This window comes from Cetorhinus maximus, chromosome 18 (genome assembly GCF_964194155.1).
Source record: "Cetorhinus maximus chromosome 18, sCetMax3.hap1.1, whole genome shotgun sequence".
In the NCBI taxonomy this organism is placed as follows: Eukaryota; Metazoa; Chordata; class Chondrichthyes; order Lamniformes; family Cetorhinidae; genus Cetorhinus; species Cetorhinus maximus.
This window is the reverse complement of record NC_135896.1, coordinates 40,310,264-40,332,617: the sequence shown is the minus strand read 5'-3', so window position 1 is coordinate 40,332,617 and position 22,354 is coordinate 40,310,264. Positions and strand designations below refer to the sequence as shown.

Genomic DNA, 22,354 nt, shown 5'->3' with positions numbered 1-22,354 from the left:
ACCCTCCTGCAAGGATCTCGGTCATTGTGGTGATCTGTTGCACTCTCCATAACATGGCCCTCGAGGGAGGTGTGGACCTTGAGGACAGTGGGGCCCCAGAAGGGGACAGCTCATCGGAGGAGGAACAGGAAGTAAGAGAGGAGGAGGACGAATTAGAGGCTGAGGGAGATGATGTTGAACAGAGGTGTCCCTGCTGCATGGTAAGATGGCCTCTTCCTGCTATGCTAAGGGTAGAGGACCTCCCTCCTCTCCTTCATGTCCTCCAGCATTAGGTCTGAGTCAGCAATAAAGTGAACGTCTTTCCTTTCCCAGGTGCCAGACCTCCGGCACTCCTGTGACTTCTCTGTGATGCAGAGGAAGGCTTTGGAACAAACAGCAGATCTCACCCTCAGAGTAACAACCAGCCTCAGTTATGGCTGCCATGGGTGCCTAAATGAGTCCCATGATTCATGCACATTCCTGCACCTTTCACACGCTTCCCTTCTTGCCCCCACTGGCTCTAATTGGATTGATCTAATCCCAGTTCAGGGCCCCCATGAAAATATTAACTTCAGAACTCTGTTGAAGGGTCATGAGGACTCGAAACGTCAACAGTGCTCTTCTCCGCCGATGCTGCCAGACCTGCTGAGTTTTTCCAGGTATTTCTGTTTCTGTTTTTGTTTTGGATTTCCAGCATCCACAGTTTTTTGTTTTTATCAAATATTAACTTCAGTCAGTTTCCCACCCGAGGCACACAATTTCCATCTTAACATTCCTACTTCTGATCTTGGCATCTGCATAAGAGGAACTAATCTCCATCACTCTTTTATAACCACATACCTGTTTTTGGAATGAAGTCCTTTCCTGTCATTACCTGTATTTCCAGGTTGCATCATGTGCTAAAGTTAAAGAGTTATCTATTGGAACTCAGCACCTAACAAAATGTTCAAGCAAATTTATGCAAAGCTCACTTTATTAAAATTTCATGTAAAGTCACATTCAATATACAGTTGCTCTACAGTCTTAGCAACTTCTAATTAGGCACTTTTCAGCTTTCTGGACTCAACATTGATTTCAACAATTTCAGACCATGAACTCTGTCCCCATTTGGATACAATTTTTTTTGCCATGTGCTGATCTGAATCTTGTTTATCATGTTTTTGCTTTTGGACAGAAATGTTCATTTTTCTGCCATTCACACTACTCTGGACCAATGTTTTATTTCTTTATCATAACCATTACCACTCCCTTTGCAGTTTGTTCCATGACATCTTTGTCATTTAATCTGCACCGCTCTCTATCCTATACCAGATCTTCCCTTTTGTCCTTCTAACCCCTCCCCCCTCTCAATGGCATAAAACCCATCACATTCCACCTTCCTTCAGTTCTGAAGAAGGATCATATTTGACTCAGAACGTTAACTCTGTTTCTCTCTCTACAAACGCTGTCAGACCTGCTGAGTATTTCCAGCACTGTTTTTATTTCAGATTTCCAGTATTCACAGTATTTGTTTTTATCTGTGAAATTCTTTGCTGATTCTTGAAGGTGATCAAACAAGTTTCAGTGGCTACAGTTTTTCTATTCGTTCATAGGATGTGGGCTTTTCTGGCTAGGCCAGCATTTATTGCGCATCCCTAATTGCACTTGAGAAGGTGGTGGTGAGAAGCCTTATTGAACACTTTAGTCCATGTGGTGTAGGTACACCCACAGTGCTTTTAGGGGGGGGAGTTCCAGGATTTTGACCTAGCAACATTGAAGGAACGGCAATATATTTCCATGTCAGGATGGTGTGCAACTTGGAGGGGAACTTGCAGGTGGTGGAGTTTCCATGCATCTGCTACCTTTGTCATTCTGGGTGGTAGAGGTCACATGTTTGGAAGGTGCTGTCAAAGGAGTGAGTTGCTGCAGTGTATCTTGTAGATAGTACACACTGCTGTGCATCGGTGATGGAGGGAGTGAATATTTATTGTGGTGGATGGGATGCCAATCAAGCGGGCTGCTTTGTCCTGGATGGCATTGAGCTTCTTGAGTGTTATTGGAGGTGCACTCAACCAGGTAAGTGGAGGTATTCCACCACACTCCTGACTTGAACCTTGTAGATGATGGACAGGTTTTGGGGAGTCAGGAACTGAGTTACTCTCTGCAGAATTCCCAGCCTCAGACCTGCTCACTTGCTCTTGTAGTTACAGTATTTATATGGTTGGTTGAGTTCAATCTTGCCATGGTAACCCCCAGGATGTTGATAGTGCGAGATTCAGCGATGGTAATGCCATTGAATGTCAAGGGGAGATGTTTAGATTCTTTCTTTTTGGAGATGGTCATTGCCTGGCACTTGTGTGGTGTGAATGTTACTTGCCACTTATCAGCCCAAGCCTGAATATTGTCTGATCTTGCTACAAACGGACACAGCCTGCTTCAGTATCTGAGGAGTCGCGGATGGTGCTGATGATTGCACAATCATCAGCGAACATCCCCACGTCTGACCTTATGACAGTGGGAAGTCATTGATGAAACAGGTGAAAATGGTTAGGCTTAAGACTCTACACTGAGGAACTCCTGCAATGATGTCCTGCAGCTGAGACAATTGGCCTTCAACAACCACAACCATCTTCCTTTGTACTGGGTATGACTCCAATCAGTGGAGATTTTTCGTCCTGATTCCCATCAACTTTAGTTTTTCTAGGGCTCCTTGGTGCCACATTCAGCCACAGTATCACAGTGATGTCAAGGGCAGTCTCGCTCACCTCACCTCTGGAGTTCAGCTCTTTTGTCCATGTTTGGATCAGGTCAGTAATGAGGTCAGGTGCTGAGTGGCCCTGGCCAAACCCAAGCTGAGTGTCAGTGATAAAAACAAAAAGCTAAAAGCTACTGCGGATGCTGGAAATCCAAAAAAAAATAAAAACAGAATTACCTGGAAAAACTCAGCAAGTCTGGCAGCATCGGTGGAGAAGAAATCAGTCAACGTTTCGAGCCCTCATGGACCTTCTGCTGAAGGGCCATGAGGGCTCGAAACGTTGACTGATTTCTTCTCCACCGATGCTGCCAGACTTGCTGAGTTTTTCCTGAGTGTCAGTGAGTTGTTCACAACACATTACAGTCTCAATTAATTAGCAACATGTCCCAAAAGCTGGAAATAAAAATTCTTTCAGGGATTTGTTAAGTTGCCTTTAAAGTACAGCAGTGAATATATCCCTGAATTCCAGCAAATTCTATTTCTCTTTTTACAAGTTTTACTCATTTAGATCAGCAATGGGGAAATGGAGCTCTGTCTACTCTGTTCCAGCACTTGCCTCAATCCCACCTTCAGTGGAACAGCTCCTACTGCAACAGTATGACTATGTTTCATTTCCCACATCAGCCATCTAAAACTTCCGTGAGTGAAATTGGCAATTATTGCTGAATTAGGAACGGTTTTGTGCTATAGACTATGATCATCAGGAAATGGATTGATACTGAGCATGTGGAACCCTTATAGCCAGCAGGCACAAAGGGCTCTCATAGGAATAGGAGTCGGCCATTCATCCCCTTGAGTCAGTTCCATCATGCAATTCGATCCTTGCTGATTTGTATCTTAATTCTGCTTACGCCCCTTTGATTTGTACTGGATTTGAAACTAGGAGAAAGAAAAGTAAGGAGCTTTTGAGATCCTGTGAAAGATTGAGCAAATTATTGGTCTCTATACAGTGTACAACTCACTGGTACTGCCATAGAATTGAGATGGGAGTTACCTAGCACCAGTAGCTCTTATGGTCTACTGTTCATCCTTACCTTGGATGGGAATTTGCAGGTGGTGGGGAACCCTTGAGCTGGCTGCCCTTGTTATTCTAGGTGGTGGAGGTTGTGGGTTTGTAAGGTGCTGTCAAAATGGCTTAATGAGTTTCTCCAGTGTATCTTGTAGATGGTACACACTGCTACCACTCTGCGCCGGTGGTGGAGGGTGTGAATGTTTAAGGTGGTGGTGTTACCATCCCTGTGGGGAAACCATAAACCAAAATAATCAAATTTACCAAACGATCCCCACATGAAGAAATTACCAACAGGATTTCACTTTTTGTGACTTCTACTTTAACACAAATCAGAACTAACGCAAATTAAACATGAATTAACAGGCAAATGATACTTCAGATAAAAAGGTAAATTTCACTTTAAATAGTCGATACAACAAAGATACATCTTACATAACCACCAGCACCCGTATCACTCGCCGCAGACATATGGCATCATGTACTGTTCCAAAGTATGTAGGATCTCTCGTTTTCCCCTCAATCAAATTGGCCCTCTCGTTGCGTTCACTGGCAGCCATATTCCAACCAAGGTGCTCATGGACGGTCATCGCTCGAACGGCACACTCCTACAGAACCTCCTTAGGTTCACGACAGTCTTGATGGCACAGATTCTTCAAAGGATCCTTTATATCCATGCCCTTTAATAAGCCCTGTTAAACGGTCTGGTCAGCTTGGGCAAAAGTGAAGCAGCACCAGTAAAATTGTCCAATTCACAATCTCAGCTTTCACCCTGTCTTATCAGCTTTCTGGATTGTTTCACTGTATTACATGCATAGCTCCTTGTAAATATGCCTTCCCTGTTCTCCCTCTGCCACAGCTCTGTTGTGTCTGGCTACATGGCTTTCATATGTTAACTTTGTTTCTGTTGGTACTGCTTCCAGGTCAAGTGTTGCCAGTCATATGCGCCAATATTTCTTATTATTCAAGAAAATTACAATTGGTCTCTTTACAATTGATGCAAACCATTAAGAGTCCTTTTCAAACATCCTTAAAAATAATTAGATTCTGCAGACATTTTAAAGAAATTACAAATTTTCATTACTGTCCTGCTTCTGGATCCAAAGTCATCACAGGTGCCAACGGGTGACCAGGCTTCAGGGAGTCAGGAGGCAAGTTAAGCACCATTGAATCCCTGGCCTCTGACCTGCTCTAGCCACAGTATTTGTATGGCTGGTCCACTTAAGTTTCTGGTCAATGGTAATCTCCAGGAAGTTGATGATGGGGAATTCAGCAATGGTAACGCCATTAACTGTCAAGCGGGGATGTTGACAGTTTGACTCTACTCTTTGAAAATAGTCTTGTTCCTCTTTCTTTCTCCCTGTTTACACTTCAAAGCAAAGAGAGAACTACAACACTAATTTGGTTTTGCTTCTCATACTTCCATACTATGGGCAGAGGTTAATGATGGATTCTGTGGATGACCAAAACAACCACAACTCATATTTATGTGGCACCTTTAAACATAATAAAATGTCATAAGGTGTTTACTGAAAAAGGTTTAGTAACAATAATTATGAAAGCATCAGGGCCTGAATTCTACCCTTGGGGTGCGCCTGAAGTAGGCGCGGCAGGAAAACCCGCTCCCAGCTGAGTTTGTGCCGTGAATGCGATCTTATGCTGGGTGACCAATTAAGGCCCACCCAGCGTGTGTTTTCCATGCGCAGGGGCTGGGAACGCATCAGGCGCCAGGTCCAATGGGGACCCGGTGGAGTGTTCAAAAAACAGGAGAGGCAGCTCCCTGCAGGCTGCCGGGAATCGTAGGGGAGGCTGAGGGGGCTGTTCGGAAGCTGTTCAAGAAGTGTCCTGTCGTGCAGTCATGGCCTCAATGCCTGGTGGCCATGGAAGTCAGGAGGGTAAGTCGGTTGGGCACTCTGCGCCCCCGTTTCTCAGATGAGTGCCTGGGAGTGCTGGTCGAGGAGGTCAGTGGCAGGTGGCATATCCCAATGACCAGGGATTGGAAGAGAAGGCCTCCCCACCTGACCAAGGAGGCCTGGACAGAGGTCGCCGGCCAGGTCAGTGGGCACGACGTTGTCCGCCACATGGGGCTTCAGTGCTGCAAAAGGTTCAATGATCTGCTGCGGTCAGCAAGGGTAAGTACAGAAATGGCATGGGCCTGTGCAGAGAACTTTAGTCAGGTGCCTGTTGCTCGGAATGTTCAGGGGTCTAAGAGTGTGTATGTCAACTGGCACTGAAGCCTGCCCTGCCAAGGCTGGGATATCAGCATGACTGGCCTCAGTGCATTTGCAGGGTGAGATGTACCATAGTGACATTGCCCACCTAATGCCCGGGTGGGAGGGCAGGTGGGAACCAGGAAAGGAGCTTCAGGGAGACGGAGCAATAATGTTATTTTTTCCTGTCAGGAGAAGAGCAGTCATAAGCTGCGGAGTGCCGCAGAATGGGTGGAGGAGTGCCAAATCTGTGTGTCCTCATGGAGCACAAGAGCGACGCGCTGGAGCTGGATTGCCACTGGCCAGCTCGCTCCTCCGGTCGCGGTGAGGCGGGGTCTCAGATAAGGTAAGAGTGCAGGTGACAGATGCGTGTGCAGTGGGTACTGGAACCATAATGGGCTCCTCTCATCAGAAACTGAACTGTCGCAGTCAGAGAGCCCATTGAAGCTCCAATGCAGATGGCACCATGCAGCAGCTCTCCACTGTCTCCTCAGCCCGCCTAGCGTGCATAGTGACTTTGATGACTGAATCTACTGATCTTTTGCCTTCCTCTCACAGATGCACCACCTGCAGGAGCCACCGGGAACCCTGAGGACCCCCATTGAGCTCAGAGGAAGACATCACAGCTGCACCAGCGTCACACCGTCTCTCTGAACCAGGCACCAGCGCACATACTCACGTCGGTGGGCATTAGTTATTCGGCTCTGTGGGTAATGCACAGCGGTGAGGGCACATCACACTCACATCAGGAGCTGGCAGAGGCAGAGAGGTCCCAGGGAGCCGACAGTGGGAGCACAGCTGGAGACCAGGACCATGCTGTGTCCAGGCAGATGATGAGCCTCTGGAGTCGTCCATCAGGCGGCAGATGCTGGATGTCCATTGGGATGTGCAGGGAGAACTGGCAGAGATCCATGAGGGTCTGCGTGCCACGGACTCTGTCATGGAGGAGCCCATGCAGAGCATGAGTTCTGCGTTGTCCCTTAACACTGAGCGCACAGCCCCCTCCATTAAGAGAGTGGCGACTCTCATGGAAAGGCAGCTTCAGGAGCAGACTCAGGGGTCCCTGGGGTTGCACTCGTACCTACAAACCCTCACACAGGCAGTGAGTGACCTCAGGAAGTAACTGCCAGTGTGAGAGATGGATGAGGCACCTAGTCTCCCTGCTAGGTCCCTGTCCATCAATGGTGAGCAGGGAGGTGCAAACGCACCTCACGCTGGCAGACGAGCTGCCTGTCGTCTCTAATGGCTTCTCTGAAGGCACGAGCTCCTTTGCCTCTCTGCCAGTGTCCACTGCATCTGATGATGCTGCGACGGCTGAGGAGTGTCCAGCCATGGGGCAGGATGCACCTTCCCAGGCAGAGCCTGCTCAGTCTCTGGCAGCCAGAGGACGACCACCAAGGCCATCAGGGCCACCAGGACAGCAGAGTCAGTAGGCTGCCTCCAACACCACTGTCAGCGAGGAGGTGGGTGGGCACCAAGATGCAGCGCCCACAGATACAAGTTTAAGGCACCCTGAGCCATGTCACGGGTGACATCTTTTGTGTTAATTATTTTGACTCGTGTTAGAGATGGACACTTTGTTTGTTCATGTGAAGTAACATAAACGTTTATTTGACTTAAACGGGCTGTGTTGGCTGGATGGTATGAATAGGTGCCAGATGCAGCACAGCCTTGTAAAAGTGTGGCGTTGTGTGGTGCTGACATACTGGGTTGGGTTCTCATTTATTGATTGTTAACAAAGGAAGATGGTGCCATTGGCTTGACGAGGCATCGATGCCTCGGATGCCTAGCTGAAGGTTCGCTGGATCAAAGCATCCCTGGTGTCCCTGCTTCCATGGGGGTTCCTGTCCTCTGCCTCAAGGTCCTCAGCCAGCGCCTCCCCAGGCTCTTCCTCTGATCCATCACTTGTGTCATTCTCCGTGGCCTGTGGAGCTGCCTTGCTTTCCTCAGCCTCCAGTGGGTCCCCCCTTACCAGAGCTGGGTTGTACAGGCCACAGCATGCGACGACTATGAGGGAGACAGGCTCTGGAGGATACTGCAATGCTTCCCCTGACCAGTCCAGGCATCTGACGCACATCTTCAGCAGCCCGACGGTCCTCTTCACCACCACCCTTGTGGAGGCATAACTCCTGTTGTATCTCTCCTCAGCCTCGGTTCTTGAGTGAGAGTGAGGTCATCAGCCACCTCTTCAAGGGGTAGCCCATGCCACCCAGGAGCCATCCATCCACTCGTGCAGGAGCCACGAGCAGCCTTGGTACCTGTGAGTACCGCAAGATGTAAGCATCTTGTGAGCTCCCAGGGTAATGGGCACAAACTTGGAGAATCTGTGTCCTGTCAGACAATCAGAACATTCGTTGAGTGGAACCTCTTTCTGTTGAAGAAAGCTCCCGGCTCTCCTGCTGGCAACTTGATGGCCACGTGAGTGCATCTATTACACCCTGGACACGGGGGAACCCAGCCATCGCAGCGAAGCCTCGTGCTCTCTCTGCCTGGCTCACCTCGTCTGTCCGGAAGTGGATGAACATGTGGACGTGCCTAAAGATAGCATCAGTCACAAGCTTGACACAACTGTGTGCAGCTGATTGAGAAACACCGCACAGACCCCCCACTGAGCCCTGAAAAGAACTGGAGACATAGAAGTTGAGGGCCACTGTGACCTTCAAAGCCACCGGCATGGGGTGTCCACCCACACAGTTGGAGGCAATTTCCAGACCTATCATGTGACATGTTGATGTCATTGTGTCCCCGGGGAGGCGGAGCCTCCTGCAGCACTGGACCTCGGACATCTGGAGGTAGTTGGAGAGCTGCCTGAACACTCTAGATGCTGGGTAGTGGCGTCTTTGACGTGCCCTCCCGCCTTGGCCTCCCTGCTGGCCCTGCACCAACCGAGCCTGTGCATCTCCTCTTAAAGGTCTGTCCCTGGGATGCTGCCCATGCCCACCTGGCCTCCTCTCCCTCCTGCCCCTCGCTTCCTCTTCAGAGGAGGTTCCACCAGCGGAATACACTATCCCCATTAGATGGGATGCAGAGGAGCAGTGCCTTGAAAATGAGGGAGCAACTGTGCTGCGATACTTAGGGGAGCCTTCCAGGGAAGATGAGGACCCGAGATGCTGAAAGGCAGGCTTGGCAATCAAACGAGATACAAATAAACTCTGGGACAACTCTGTACTCACACAGCAAAGGACTGGCAATGACAGAGAAAGCACTGCTACTCCGGGGGCCTTTTATCCTGCCCATGGATGAGGAAACGATTGAAACGTGAATTCCACCCACTTGTTTTGTCCATGCGACGAGCTAAAAATCACACGGGCAACGTAAAATCACTGTCAATCGGCTTTTTAATGACCTTAATTAGCCCTTTAATTGTCGGCATGCGCTGCTCCAACTCCTGTGCCCACCAACCTCAATATTGCAGGCCTGTGCAATGACAACGGGATGCATGCCCGACGTGTTTCGCGTAATTTTATGTGCATTCGGGTTGGGCATGTGACCTCAGAATGCAAGGTTCAGGCCCAGGATTGTTTATTGTTGTAAAAGTGATTCTTGGTAAACCGTTGTAAACTAATTAAAATCTGCTGGATTTAAGTTTGATTTGTGTCCATTTTAATTCTTCATAAATCTGATCTGTAATTTCAGCTTGAGATATATGGTGATAATTTTTCTGCCTTTGCCACCTGGGCAGTTATCTGGCAGAGGACATCATCTGCCCTTTATAGATCCAGTACAATTGTCGTTCCATTGAAATGAAAGTAATCAAAATCGGGCGGGTTCTACAATTCACTCTGCCAGATTTCTGCCCAGACACTGACAATGAAAATTTACCCAGTAATATTTGCATTCAGGGCATCATGGTGAGATTCCATTCCACTTCATGATTTAACGACACTGTTCATTAACCCTGTTAATACAGATTATTTCATGGAAAATATCACTTTTCAGTTGATTGAAGCCAACAACTTGTCAAAGGAAGCAGACTTGAGTTGGGCAAAGGAAATAGTGCCTGGAATTAGCTTGAATTGTAATACCTGTCACCCCTGTTCTCATTTCAATTTCAATTAATCATTTTACATCCAAATAAGAGTAAGGCATTCAAGAAAAGCTTCCACCACATTCAGCTTCTGTTAAGATAAAATAATATATTTCAACTATATATCATACATGTCTAATTGTTCATTTTAAAGTGTCAGAGCACTGTATTTTACTCATTACAGAGTATAACTTGTTTTTAACTTGCCATTATTTAGAAACCAATTATATCTATAGGTGCAGCCCATTAGTAAAGAACAGATAACATTTCCTTTAACAATTTGAAGCATTTTAACAATAAAATGAAATTAGACATTGGAGTTCATTAAAGAAACAAATCCAGCTATTATAACATTGTCAGTAGTCAGCAAATGGTGTTCCATGAATCCAAAAGCATGAGGGAGATTTGTAAATAAAACAAGAATGTACAATGCTTTTTGAATTTGTTTTCTTACTTTCTGCATCATTATGGTTCTAATAGATGATTTCATGTTCCGCAGAAACCATTAAAATCCCATCATATTCAAAGCAGAAGTTAATGCTATTTCAGTCTTGGTTAAAAATGCACAAGCTGCTCATGGAGCAGTGGAGTTTCTGCTTTGGGTGCAATCAGCAATTCTGGTGTAATCAGCAATTCTAGTGTAAATTGTGGCCAAACCAACGACTGTTTTGAAAAGCGGCATTCCATACTACCCCAACCCCCACCCCACCACCTGAGTTTGCACTCAAACTCATTTGCATATTGCTGAACACAAAATCTGTCATGAACCAGCAGAAATCAGAAAAAATATAATTTTTTTGAAATTGTTTCAAAAAAATATTCCTTGGCACATTTAATAGTGCTAACGTGGCATAGTTTCATTAATATAGCTGAAAATGAGTTCATCACAATAAACACATTTTAAACCATAGTGTATGCTCTTCACCTATGATTTCAAATTACCGAAAGTTACTTGCAAACCTTTTATTTAGATGGTTAGATAGTGGTATTCTGCTCCTTAATAAATTTTTAAAAATCAAAACCTTTTAAAATGTACCTACTAGAGCCCTTACACTCAGAGTTCCAGCCTAACTTTTGGGGGCTCCTCATAGGCCCTACAAATAAGCACAATAGATGGAAACTCCCAGTAACGATTAATTCATCCCGGAGACATGGTCTATTTTAACGGTGAGGCCAACCTCTAACACAATGTCTTTAAAAATAGAAAGACTTACATTTATTTAGCGCTTTTCATGACCACTAGATGTCACAAAGCATTTTACAGCCAATTCAGTACTTTCAAAATGTAGTCACTGTTGTAATGCACGAAATTTGACAACAAACTTACACAAACAGCTATGTAAAAATGATAGATACTCTTTTTTTGATGCTAATTGAGGGATAAATATTGGCCAGGACACTAGATAACTCCCCTGCTCTTCTCTGAAATAGTGCCAAGGGATCTTTTACACCCACCCAATCAGGCTCGCGTTAATGCAGTGCTTCCCAAATTATTTTCCAATATGACCCCATTTTAACACTTGAAAATTGACGTCACCCCAGACGTCAACAAAAAAAGCAATAAAGCAACATATTAACATTCAGTATATAAAGTTCATGCATTATAAATCAGCATAATGCTATATAAATATGAAAATCTGTATTTTGATCTACTTTATGAAAATAATTTCATGGGTTTATGTAGGTTTCAGTCAAGTTTTCCATATACCGCAGAGATAGAAGATTTAGTGAAGGCCCTCTCCCCATGCTTCTTGGCCCAGGACAGCTGTGCATGTGCCCTGCTGCACATTGTCCCCTATAAAGATGGTAGCGAAGCATGTACTCTGTTCCACATTGCCCCCTATAAAGATGGTGGCCATTAACCCAGGCCTGTCACCAGGTGATGCCCCACAGCTGCTGCCCCACTCATTGCAAATGTGGATCAGTAGCTTTTTATTCAGGGTTTGGGGCCTACACAAGATATTTAGGAGGTCTCCCCACCCATCTATCAGGTTCATCGCTCTCTTCTGTCATGCCTCAGAGAGAGGCCAAGAGTGGAGCAGGGCAAAGGCAGGGCCAGAGGCCACCTGGGCCTTGATGTCAGTGCAGGGCACAGTCTCAGAGGAGGAGGAAGCTCCCGACACCATCCACTGCTTCTGTGACATCAGCGGGGGTCTGTTACCCACAGTTTAGGAAGCACTGGTTTAACGTCTCATCCAAAACAAGGCACGTCTGACAGTGCACCACTCTCTTAGTACTACACTGGAGTGTCAGCCTTGATTTTTGTGCTCAAGCCCTGTAGGGCATGAACCTGGTTCCTTGTAGCACAGAAGTGAGAGTGCTACAAACTGTGCCACAATAACTAGTGCAAAAGATGATAGAAACTGCAATTGTGCTGAATAAGACTTGTGCTTAAAATTCTGCGATCTTTCGTGCTGCTTTAGAGAATTGCACCAAAAAAGTACAAATCAAGCAGAAACTCCCGGCCACTGAAAATAATGATCATTTGGTTAATTTTGAAAATGTATACAAATACACTGAACGAATCATGTTGAAAAACGTCATCAGCAAAACTGAAACACAATGAGAATGATTATTGTTCAGGGTAATTTGTTTAATAACTGTCTGAGCACAGATTTATAGTCAAGAACTGCAGACTTATTCACTCTCCCCAAACAGCCAATGGAATATGAATCTCTTTAATGCTTATGGTGATGGTGTTTACCCAAGTAAAGTTCCTTTCTTAAAGCTACGTTGAGTTGTTTTTGTTCCTCATTGATCTGTTGAAGGCTTAACATGAATGGAACAGTATACACAAACCAAATAGCCTCCATCTTAACAGAAGGGAAGAGCTGCTGGCAGGCAAGATAGGAAGAATGATGGGGGATTGTTTAAATTATATGTGCGTAACATTGTGGTAGGTGCGAGAGAACCCCTGATTACAGTAAGCCATAGTATATCAGAGAAAACACAAATCAAACATTAATAAGTTTAATTCCAATAGTGGAAAATAACTATATTAAAAATACCAATAAAGAAAAATGAGTAAGGTAAACAGGATCAGAGCTGTGCAGTAAATTGTCAGGTTTTGGAAATCTGAAATTAAAACAGAATATTCTGGAAATACTCAGCTAGTTAAAACAGCACCTGTGGAGAAAGAAACTGAGCTGGGTGGATGACCCTTATCCATGAGAGGTTTCAAAGGACTTGCAGGGGTTGATAGATTAGACATAAGTATCATGAGAGACTTGGAACAGAATTTGACACCAAGCCACAGGAGATATTTGAAGGAAGAAGCAGGTTTTAATGAGCGCCTTAAAGAAGAGAGAAGCAGAGGGGTTCAAAGAAAGAATTCTAGAGCTTAGGGCCTAAGCAGCTGAAAGTATAGCATCAATGGAGCAATGAAAATCAGGGATGCACAAGAGGACAGAATTCAAGATCTCAAAAGGGTTGTCAAGGTGGAGAGATTACAGAGATAGGGAGCAGTGAGGTCAAGGAGGGGTTTGAAATCAAGGAAGAGAATTTTAAAATTGAGGTGTTGCTGGTCTGGGAGCCAATGTATGTTATAAAGTACAGGGGTGATGGGTGAACAGGATTCGGTGCAGTTAGGATACAAGCAAAATTTTAGATGAAGTTCAAGTTTGTGACTGGAGTTTGCTAACATAATGCACAGTACATCTCTTTTTATTGTTATGTGTTTAATATCATATTTCATAATAAAAACAGATTGTTCAGTTCACAACATTCATGTTAATTCTTTTAAGTAAAACTTCTTAGGAAGAGAGATCATGTTTTGAGGGGAAGGAGAGCCATGTACCATTTTCATCACAATGTAAATCACAGCAGCAGTGAGTGTTTCTTTCTCATTTTTCACCCTGACCCACCACCCCCATCCCACCCTCATCCCACCCCATATAGCTCCTGAAGAAATCAACTCCTCAGTGTGATACTGTTCCAGTCAACATCAGGCACTTTAATCAGGTGCTCATTATTCATGCCTTGAGCCTTGATGATGAAAGCTCTTTGAGCTGGAGGAGAAGCCCAGCTGGCCTTTTTCTTAAAACAACATGCAGACTTTTGGTAGAAGTTGTGGAACAGCAATAAGGAGTGGGAACTATAACTGATTTTTCACCTCCCCAATTCACAGGGAACTGAGGCCAACTGTAGTGTTCCTGCTGCCATCAACCAACTCAGAACACAACAGGAATCAAATCTCAGGTCTACGTGGTCTGTATAGCTCTGGGACATCCTGAGGCCATGAAAGGCACAACATAAATGCAAGTCTTTCTTTCTAAGGCTCAACCACTCACTGCTCTTGAGCCACCACAGAAATGGTTTAACAGAATTAAATTTTTTCTTTTTTTTGCCACAACAAAAGGTTAGAAATGTATAAATCCCTGGCGAGGCCTGAGCTGGAGGACAGTAGACAATCCTGAACATCACACTTCAGACAAGATGTAAAGGGCTTAGAAAGGGTACAGGGGGTGTTACCATGGGAGGAGAGAATTCATATTATGTGCAGAGGTTGGAACAGTTAGTCTTCTCTTCCAATGTGAAAACCCCTAAGAGGTGACCCAACATGATTTCAAGATGAGAAGTTTTGATAAGAGTAGATAAAGAAAAGTTATTCCCTCTGGTGAGTGGGTCAATAACCAGAGGTCATGGATTCAAAATCATTACCATAAATCTGGAGGGGAAATGATGAGAAAAGTTTTCACTCAGTTGGCAGAATCTGATCTGATTTATCCAAAAAGGTGGTGGAAGCTGATGCTATAAATAATTTTAAAAGGGAGTTGAACAAATGTAGAGTTACAGGCAAAAAGCAAGGGTAAGTACGACTCTCTTCCAAAGAGCTAGGACAGGCACGATGAACTGAATGGCCGCCTTCTGTGATTTGTAAAACATTTTTTTTATGAAGACTGTGTTCCTCTTAAGCTGGTTTTGAGAAGCAGTGGAAATAACCAGGCAAAAGTCAGATAATAGTTTGTATACAATGGATCCCACCAGCACGCCTGTTTTTGTAATAATTTAACCCGGTTTACAATATGCAAATCCATGAGTGCGAAGTCACATTTCAGGGCAATAGCCACAACAACTGAAGAAGGTGGTTTACACCCGAGTCCGTTTTCTCTTGTCTGGCGGTCAATGCCCTGCGGATCAAGTGGTCCTAAACATTTCACAATGTCGATAGAGAACTGTTGAACTGTTTAGAACCACTACACCAGGAGGACTTGTAGCCAACAGTCGAGACATCAGCAGGGTCCCTTTAAATATCCTCCCGGCTATCTGACCATCATGTGACCGAGTCGCTGTTTAAAACTCCGAGCGGCACTAAGCGAACAGCTAGCAACAGAGAGACAGAGAGAATTATTTTAGCAACAGTTAAGAGCCACACAGAGTAAGCCTTAAGTAAACATTTCTAGCAACACGGCGCAACGTAAGTTAGTAAAAAACCCCTCCCAGTTTCCCCGGACCCCCAATCCCTCCCTGGATTCCACTTGTTCTTCCACTGCCGCAAAAAATAAAACATTTGGGGCTCCAAAATATAAAATCCTCCGAATAAAATCTGTATAAGTTTGTTTCATCTTGAGCAGCCGCTAACCTGATCGGAGTGCGCCATTCACCTAAATTCTTTGCTGTTCCACTTTGAGGGCTGTGCATACATTTCTTGGTTGGACTGATCTTGATTCCCTTCTGCATTGTCGCTTTACCGAGCGCCCCTTTTTATAGCTGTTTCAGGGAGTCGCATACCTCACTGAGGAATGAAGTCTTTACTAACATGACCAGTCCTTCCAGGTTGCATCACCCGCTGCATCTCCTCTCCTAGAGAGAAAAAAAAAGGTGCCTACCCTTATCTGTCAGGACAGAAACGACTGTGAAATAAACCCCAGCAAAAGCAAATTGCTAAACTGGTTTGGGAAGCTCCAGCAGTAATGAATACTCCACCCATCTGTGGCACTTAAACACAAACACAGCGTTTAGACACTCAAATAGTCAAACACGGACACACTTTATACACGGTAAGGCATGACTACTAAATCTTTTATTTGCAGAAGTGTGGTCGGTGCAGCAGCCGTAGCATGTTCGCTGTGTTAGAAAATTACAGGGTCAAGACCCAGTCCGGGCTTTGAACATGCAATCTCCAGCCACACTGATGGAAATGTTACATGGGTGGAGCTGCTGTTTTTCAGATGGGACCCGAAACTGAAGCCTCGCCTGGCTCTTCAACTGAATCACACAATCACAGAATTGTTACGGCGCAGAAGGAGGCCTTTTGGCCCATCGTGTCTGCACCAGCTCTCCAAATGGGCATCATGACTTAGTGCCATTCTCCAGCTTTTTCCCGTTGCCTTGCACATTGTTTCTATTCAAGTACTTATCTAATGCCCTCTTGAACGCCTTCAGTTGAACCTGCCTCCACCACACTTCCAGGCAGTGCATTCCAGACTCGAGTCACTGGCTGTGTGAAAAGGTTTTTTCTCAGGTCACATTTGCTTCTTTTGTAAAACACTCTAAATCTGTGCCCTCTCGTTCTCGATCCTCTTACGAGCGGGAACAGTTTCTCCCTATCTACTCTGTTCAGCCCCCTCACGGTTTTGAACATCTCTATCAAATCTCCTCTTAGCCATCCCCTCTCCAAGGAGAACAGTCCCAGCTTCTCCAATCTATCTTCGTAATTCAAGTTCCTCATCCCTGGAATCATTCTTGTAAACCTCTTCTGCACTCTCTCCAAAGAAATCACATTGCGATCACCCAGAACCATGCACAATACTCCAGTTGAGGTCTAACTAGTGTCTTATGTAAGCTCAGCATAATCTCCCTGCTCTTGTACTCTGTGCCCCTATTAATAAAGCCCAGGATGCAGTATGCTTTATTAACTTCTCACTCCACCTGTCTTGCCACCTTCAATGATCTTTGCACATATACACCCAGGTCTCTCTCTCTGCTCCTGCACACCCTTAAGAATTGTCCCCTTATTTTATGTTGCCTCTCCATGTTCTTCCTATCAAAATTAATCACCTCAACACTTCTTTGCATTGAACTTCATCTGCCACCTATCTGCCCACTTCACCAACTTGTCTATGCCCTTTTGAAGTTCTACTCTGTCCTCCTCACAGTTTACAATGCTTCCCAGTTTTGTATAATTTGCAAACTTAGAAATTCTCCCCTGCACACCAAGATTTAGGTCCCCCTGGACCATGACGCCACCACTGAACATCAAGCCATTGTTTCCAGGACTGTCACTGACCTCATCTCCTCTGGAGATCTTCCTTCCACAGCTTCCAACTTGATAGTGTCACAACCTCGGACGGCCCGCTTCTACCTCCTACCCAAAATCCACAAACAGGACTGTCCTGGCAGACCGATCGTGTCAGCCTGTTCCTGCCCCATGGAACTCATTTCTTGCTATCTTGACTCCATTCTCTCTCCCCCTGTCCAGTCCCTTCCCACCTACATCCGTGATTCCTCTGACACCCTACATCATATCAACAATTTCCAGTTCCCTGGCCCCAACCGCCTCCTCTTCACCATGGACGTCCAATCCCTCTACACCTCCATCCCCCACCAGGATGGTCTGAGGGCTCTCCGCTTCTTCCTCGAACAGAGGCCCGAACAATCCCCATCCACCACTACTCTCCCCCGTCTGGCTGAACTTGTTCTCACTGAACAATTTCTCCTTAAACTCCTCTCACTTCCTCCAAATAAAAGGTGTGGCTATGGATACCCGCATGGGCCCCAGCTATGCCTGCCTTTTTATGGGGTATGTGGAACATTCCTTGTTCCAGTCCTTCTCCGGCCCCCTCCCACAACTCTTTCTCCGGTACATCGATGATTGTTTTGGTGCTGCTTCATGCTCTCGTCTGGACCTGGAAAAATTTATTAATTTTGCTTCCAATTTCCACCCCTCCATCATTTTCACATGGTCCATCTCTGACACTTCCCTTCCCTTCCTTGAGCTCTCTGTCTCAATTTCTGGTGATAGACTGCCCACCAATATCCATTACAAGCCTACGGACTCCCACAGCTACCTCGACTACAGCTCCTCACACCCCGCTTCCTGTAAGGACTCCATCCCATTCTTTCAGTTCCTTCACCTCCGTCGCAACTGTTCTGATGATGCCACTTTCAAAAACAGTTCCTCTGATATGTCCTCCTTCTTCCTTAACCGAGGTTTTCCACCCACGGTGGTTGACAGGGCCCTCAACCGTGTCCGGCCCATCTCCCGCGCATCCGCCCTCACACCACCTTCTCCCTCCCAGAAACATGATAGGGTTCCCCTTGTTATCACCCCACCAGCCTCCGCATTCAAAGGATCATCCTCCGCCATTTCCGCCAACTCCAGCATGATGCCACCACCAAACACATCTTCCCTTCAGCCCCCTGGTGGCATTCCGCAGGTATTATTCCCTCCGGGACACCCTGGTCCACTCCTCCATCACCCACTACACCACAACCCCCTCCCACAGCACCTTCCCATGCAACTGCAGAAAGTGCAACACCTGTCCCTTTACTTCCCCTCTCCTCACCGTCCAAGGGCCCAAACACTCCTTTCAAGGGAAGCAGCATTTCACTTGCACTTCCCTCAATTTAGTCTACTGCATCGTTGCTCCCAATGCGGTTTCCTCTACATTGGAGAGACCAAACGCAGACTGGGTGACCGCTTTACAGAACACCTTCGGTCTGTCTGCAAGCAATACCCAGACCTCCCTGTCGCTTGCCATTTCAACACTACACCCTGCTGTCATGTCCACATGTCCGTCCTTGGCTTGCTGCATTGTTCCAGTGAAGCTCAGCGCAAACTGGAAGAACAGCACCTCATCTTCCGACTAGGCACTTTACAGCCTTCTGCTCTGAATATTGAGTTCAACAATTTTAGATCATGAATCTCTCCTCCATCCCCACCCCCTTTCCGATTCCCCCTCTTTTTTTTCCAATAATTTATATAGATTTTTCTTTTCCCACCTACTTCCATTATTTTTAAACGTATTTCCATCCATTGTTTTATCTCTACCTTTTAGCCTTTTTTGATTCCTTCACCCCACCCCACCCCCACTAGGGCTATCTGTACCTTGCTTGTCTTGCTTTCTACCCTTAATTAGCACATTCCTTAGATAATATCACCACCTTCAACACCTCTTTGTCCTTTTGTCTGTGACATCTTTTGGTTATCTCCACCTATCACTGGCCCTCTATCCAGCTCTACTTGTTCCCCCCCCCCCCCCACCTTAAACCAGTTTATATTTCACCTCTCTTCTATTTCTACTTAGTTCTGTTGAAGGGTCATTCGGACCTCGAAACGTTAACTGTGCTCCTCTCCGCAGGTGCTGCCAGACCTGCTGAGTTTTTCCAGGTATTTTTGTTTTTGCTTTGGATTTCCAGCATCCGCAGTTTTTTGCTTTTAAGATTTAGGTCATTAGTATATATCAGAAAAAGCAAGGGCCCCAATACCGACCCCTGGGGAACTCTGTTATAAATCTTCCTCCAGCCGAAAAAATATCCATTGACCATTACCCTCTGTTTCCTGTAACTCAGCCAATTTTGTATCCACATTGCTACTGTCCCTTTTATTCCATGAGCTATAATTTTTCACACAAGTCTTTTGTGTGGCACTCTATCGGAAGCCTTTTGAAGGTCTATGTACACTACATCAACAGCATCACCCTCATCAACCCTCTCTGTTATATCTTCAAAAAACTCCAGCAAGCTATTTAAACATGATTTCCCCTTTAGAAATTCATGCTGGCTCTTCCTAATCAACATACATTTTTCCACTTGACTACCAATTATATCCCAAATAATTTTCTCCGGAAACTTCCCCACCACTGAAGTTAAACCATCTGGCCTGTAATTGCTGGCTTATCTTTACGACCTTTTTTGAACAAGGGCTTAATGTTTGCAATTCTCCAGTCCTCTGGCACCTCCCCTGAGTCTAGGAAGATTGAAATATTATGGCCAATGCCCCTGCAATTTCCACTTTTACTTCCTTCAATACCCTTGGATGCATCTCATCTGGTTCCGGTGCCTTGTCAACCTTAAATACCGACAGTTTATCCAACACTTCCTCCTTATCAATTTTGAACCCTTCTAGTGACAGAGTTTCCTCCTCTGTCACCATGGCATCAGTAGCATCTGCTTCCTTGGTAAAGACAAATGCAAAGTATTCATTTAACACCTCAGCCATACCCCCTGCCTCCATGTGTAAATCCCTTTTTTAGTCCCTAATCAATCCTACTACTCCTCCTTTTACCACCCTCTTGCTATTTATGCGCCAATAGAAAACTTTGGGCTTTCCCTTGATGTTCGCTACCAGTCTTTTCTCATGATTCCTCTTTGCTTTTCTTATTTGCTTTTTCACCTCCCCTCTGAACCTTCTGTATTCCGCTTGGTTCTCTGTTGTACTTTTTACCTGACACCTGTCATAAGCATACTTTTTCTTCTTTAACTTATTTTGTATCTCCTTTTTCAGCCAGGGAGCTCTGGATTTGTTTGCCTTACCTTTCCCTTTTGTGCCCAAATCATTTCTTCTTGAAGGTAGCCCATTATTCAACAACAGTTTTTCCTGCCAGCCTTTGGTTCCAATCTATCTGACCCAGCTCCGTTCTTGCCCCATTGAAATCTGCTCTGCCCCAGTTAATTATTCTTACTCTGGATTGCACGTTGTCCTTTTCCATCATCGTCCTAAACCTTAGGATACAATGATCACTGTCCCCTAAATGTTCCCCCACTGACACTTGATCTACTTGGCCCACATCATTTCCAGGAACTAGGTCCAGCAGTGCACCTTTTCTTGTTGGACTGGACACATACTGCTGTAGAAAATTCTCCTGAACACAATCTAGGAACTCTTGCCCCTGTCTGCCCTTCACACTGCCACTGTCCCAGTCTACATTCGGGTAATTAAAGTCCCCATTATAACTATAATGTTTACACCTCTCTGTGATTTCCCTGCAGGTTTGTTCCTCTACATCCTTCCCACTAGTTGGTGGTCCATAGGCTACACCGAGCAATGTAATTGCACCCTTTTTGTTCCTTAGCTCTAGCCAAATTGATTCTGTCCTTGAACCCTCTGGGATATCCTCTTTCTCCAGCACTGCAATGCTCTCCTTAACCAATACCCTCACTCCTCCTCCTTTTCTTCCTTTCCTATCTTTTCGGAACACCATGCACCCAGCAATATTTAACACCCAGTCCTGCCCTCCCTTGAACCGGGTCTCTGTTATCACTACAACACCATATTTCTGCATGGCAATCTGCGCTTGTAACTCCCCAGTCTTATTTACTATACTCCATGCATTCACATACATGCACAGTAACCCTGATTTAGACTTCATGACTTTCTCCCTTTCTCCGGCTCCACCTATTAACTTACTATTCTCTATACTAGTGCTATCTGTCTCTCCCAGTATTTTGTGCACCCTGGTATTCCTCTCTAATACTGTCTCCTGGTTCCCACACTTCTGCCGAGTTAGTTTAAAGCCCCCCCAACAGCAGTAGCAAAACGCCCCACAAGGAACTCCATCCCGCCTCTGCTCAGGTGTAACCCAACCAGCTTGTACAGGCGCCATCTTCCCCAGAGCCAGTCCCAGTGTCCCAGGAATCTAAAGCCCTCCCTCCTGCACCACGTTTCCAGCCTCGCATTCACCTACCTTATCCACCTATTTCTGTACTCACTTGCATGTGGCACTAGGAGTAATCCAGAGATGACTACATTTGAGGTCCTGCTTGCTAAATTTTGACCTAGCTCCTGATATTCTGATCGCAGGACCACATCCCCTTTCCTACCTGAGTCATTGGCACCAATGTGGACCACAACCTCTGGCTGATCACCTGGCTCGGTAACATCCTTGCCCCTGCCTCTAGGGAGGTAACATGCCATCCTGGAGTCAGGTCTACGACGCAGAAATGCCTGTCTGCTCCCCTAACTAATGAATCCCCTATCACCATTGCTCATCCACTCTTCTTCCTCCCCTCCTGTACAGCCCAGCCACTCGTGGTGCCACAAACTTGGCTCTGACTGCATGCCTCTGAGGAACCATCATCCTCACCAGTATCCAAAACAGAAAACCAATTTGTGAGCAGGATCCCAGGGGAGTGATGCAGTACCCACCTGGTTTTCTCAGACTGCCTGGCGGTCACCTATTCTCTTTCTGACTTCATACTCCTAGACAGCAGTATGACCACCTCTCTGAATGTGCTATCCACATAGCTCTCAGCCTCGCAGATGTGCCATAGTGACTCCAGGTGCTGCTTGAGCTCCAAAACCCAGAGCTCAAGTTTCTGCAGCTGGCAGCACTTCCTGCATTTCCTGTTGTCTAGTACACCAGCAGTGTCCACGACTTCTCGCATATTACAAGACACTCATTCCACACGACCGAGCTGTCCTGCCATGCCTTGACTTCACTAATATGTGCACT

The 22,354-nt window shown here is 45.7% G+C and overlaps 1 protein-coding gene across 2 annotated transcripts in view; it reads right to left on the bottom strand.

Moving 5' to 3' along the window:
• Positions 1-15,749, bottom strand: part of LOC144693097 (kinesin-like protein KIF26A) — a 280,736-nt gene extending 264,987 nt beyond the window's left edge. For both annotated transcript variants that reach the window (XM_078562489.1, XM_078562492.1), the window contains exon 1: positions 15,541-15,749. In XM_078562489.1, coding sequence (XP_078418615.1) covers positions 15,541-15,638 — 98 coding nt within the window. In that variant the 5' untranslated portion in view covers positions 15,639-15,749. The remainder of the gene's footprint in view (positions 1-15,540) is intronic.
• Between the last annotated feature and the right edge of the window lie 6,605 nt (positions 15,750-22,354).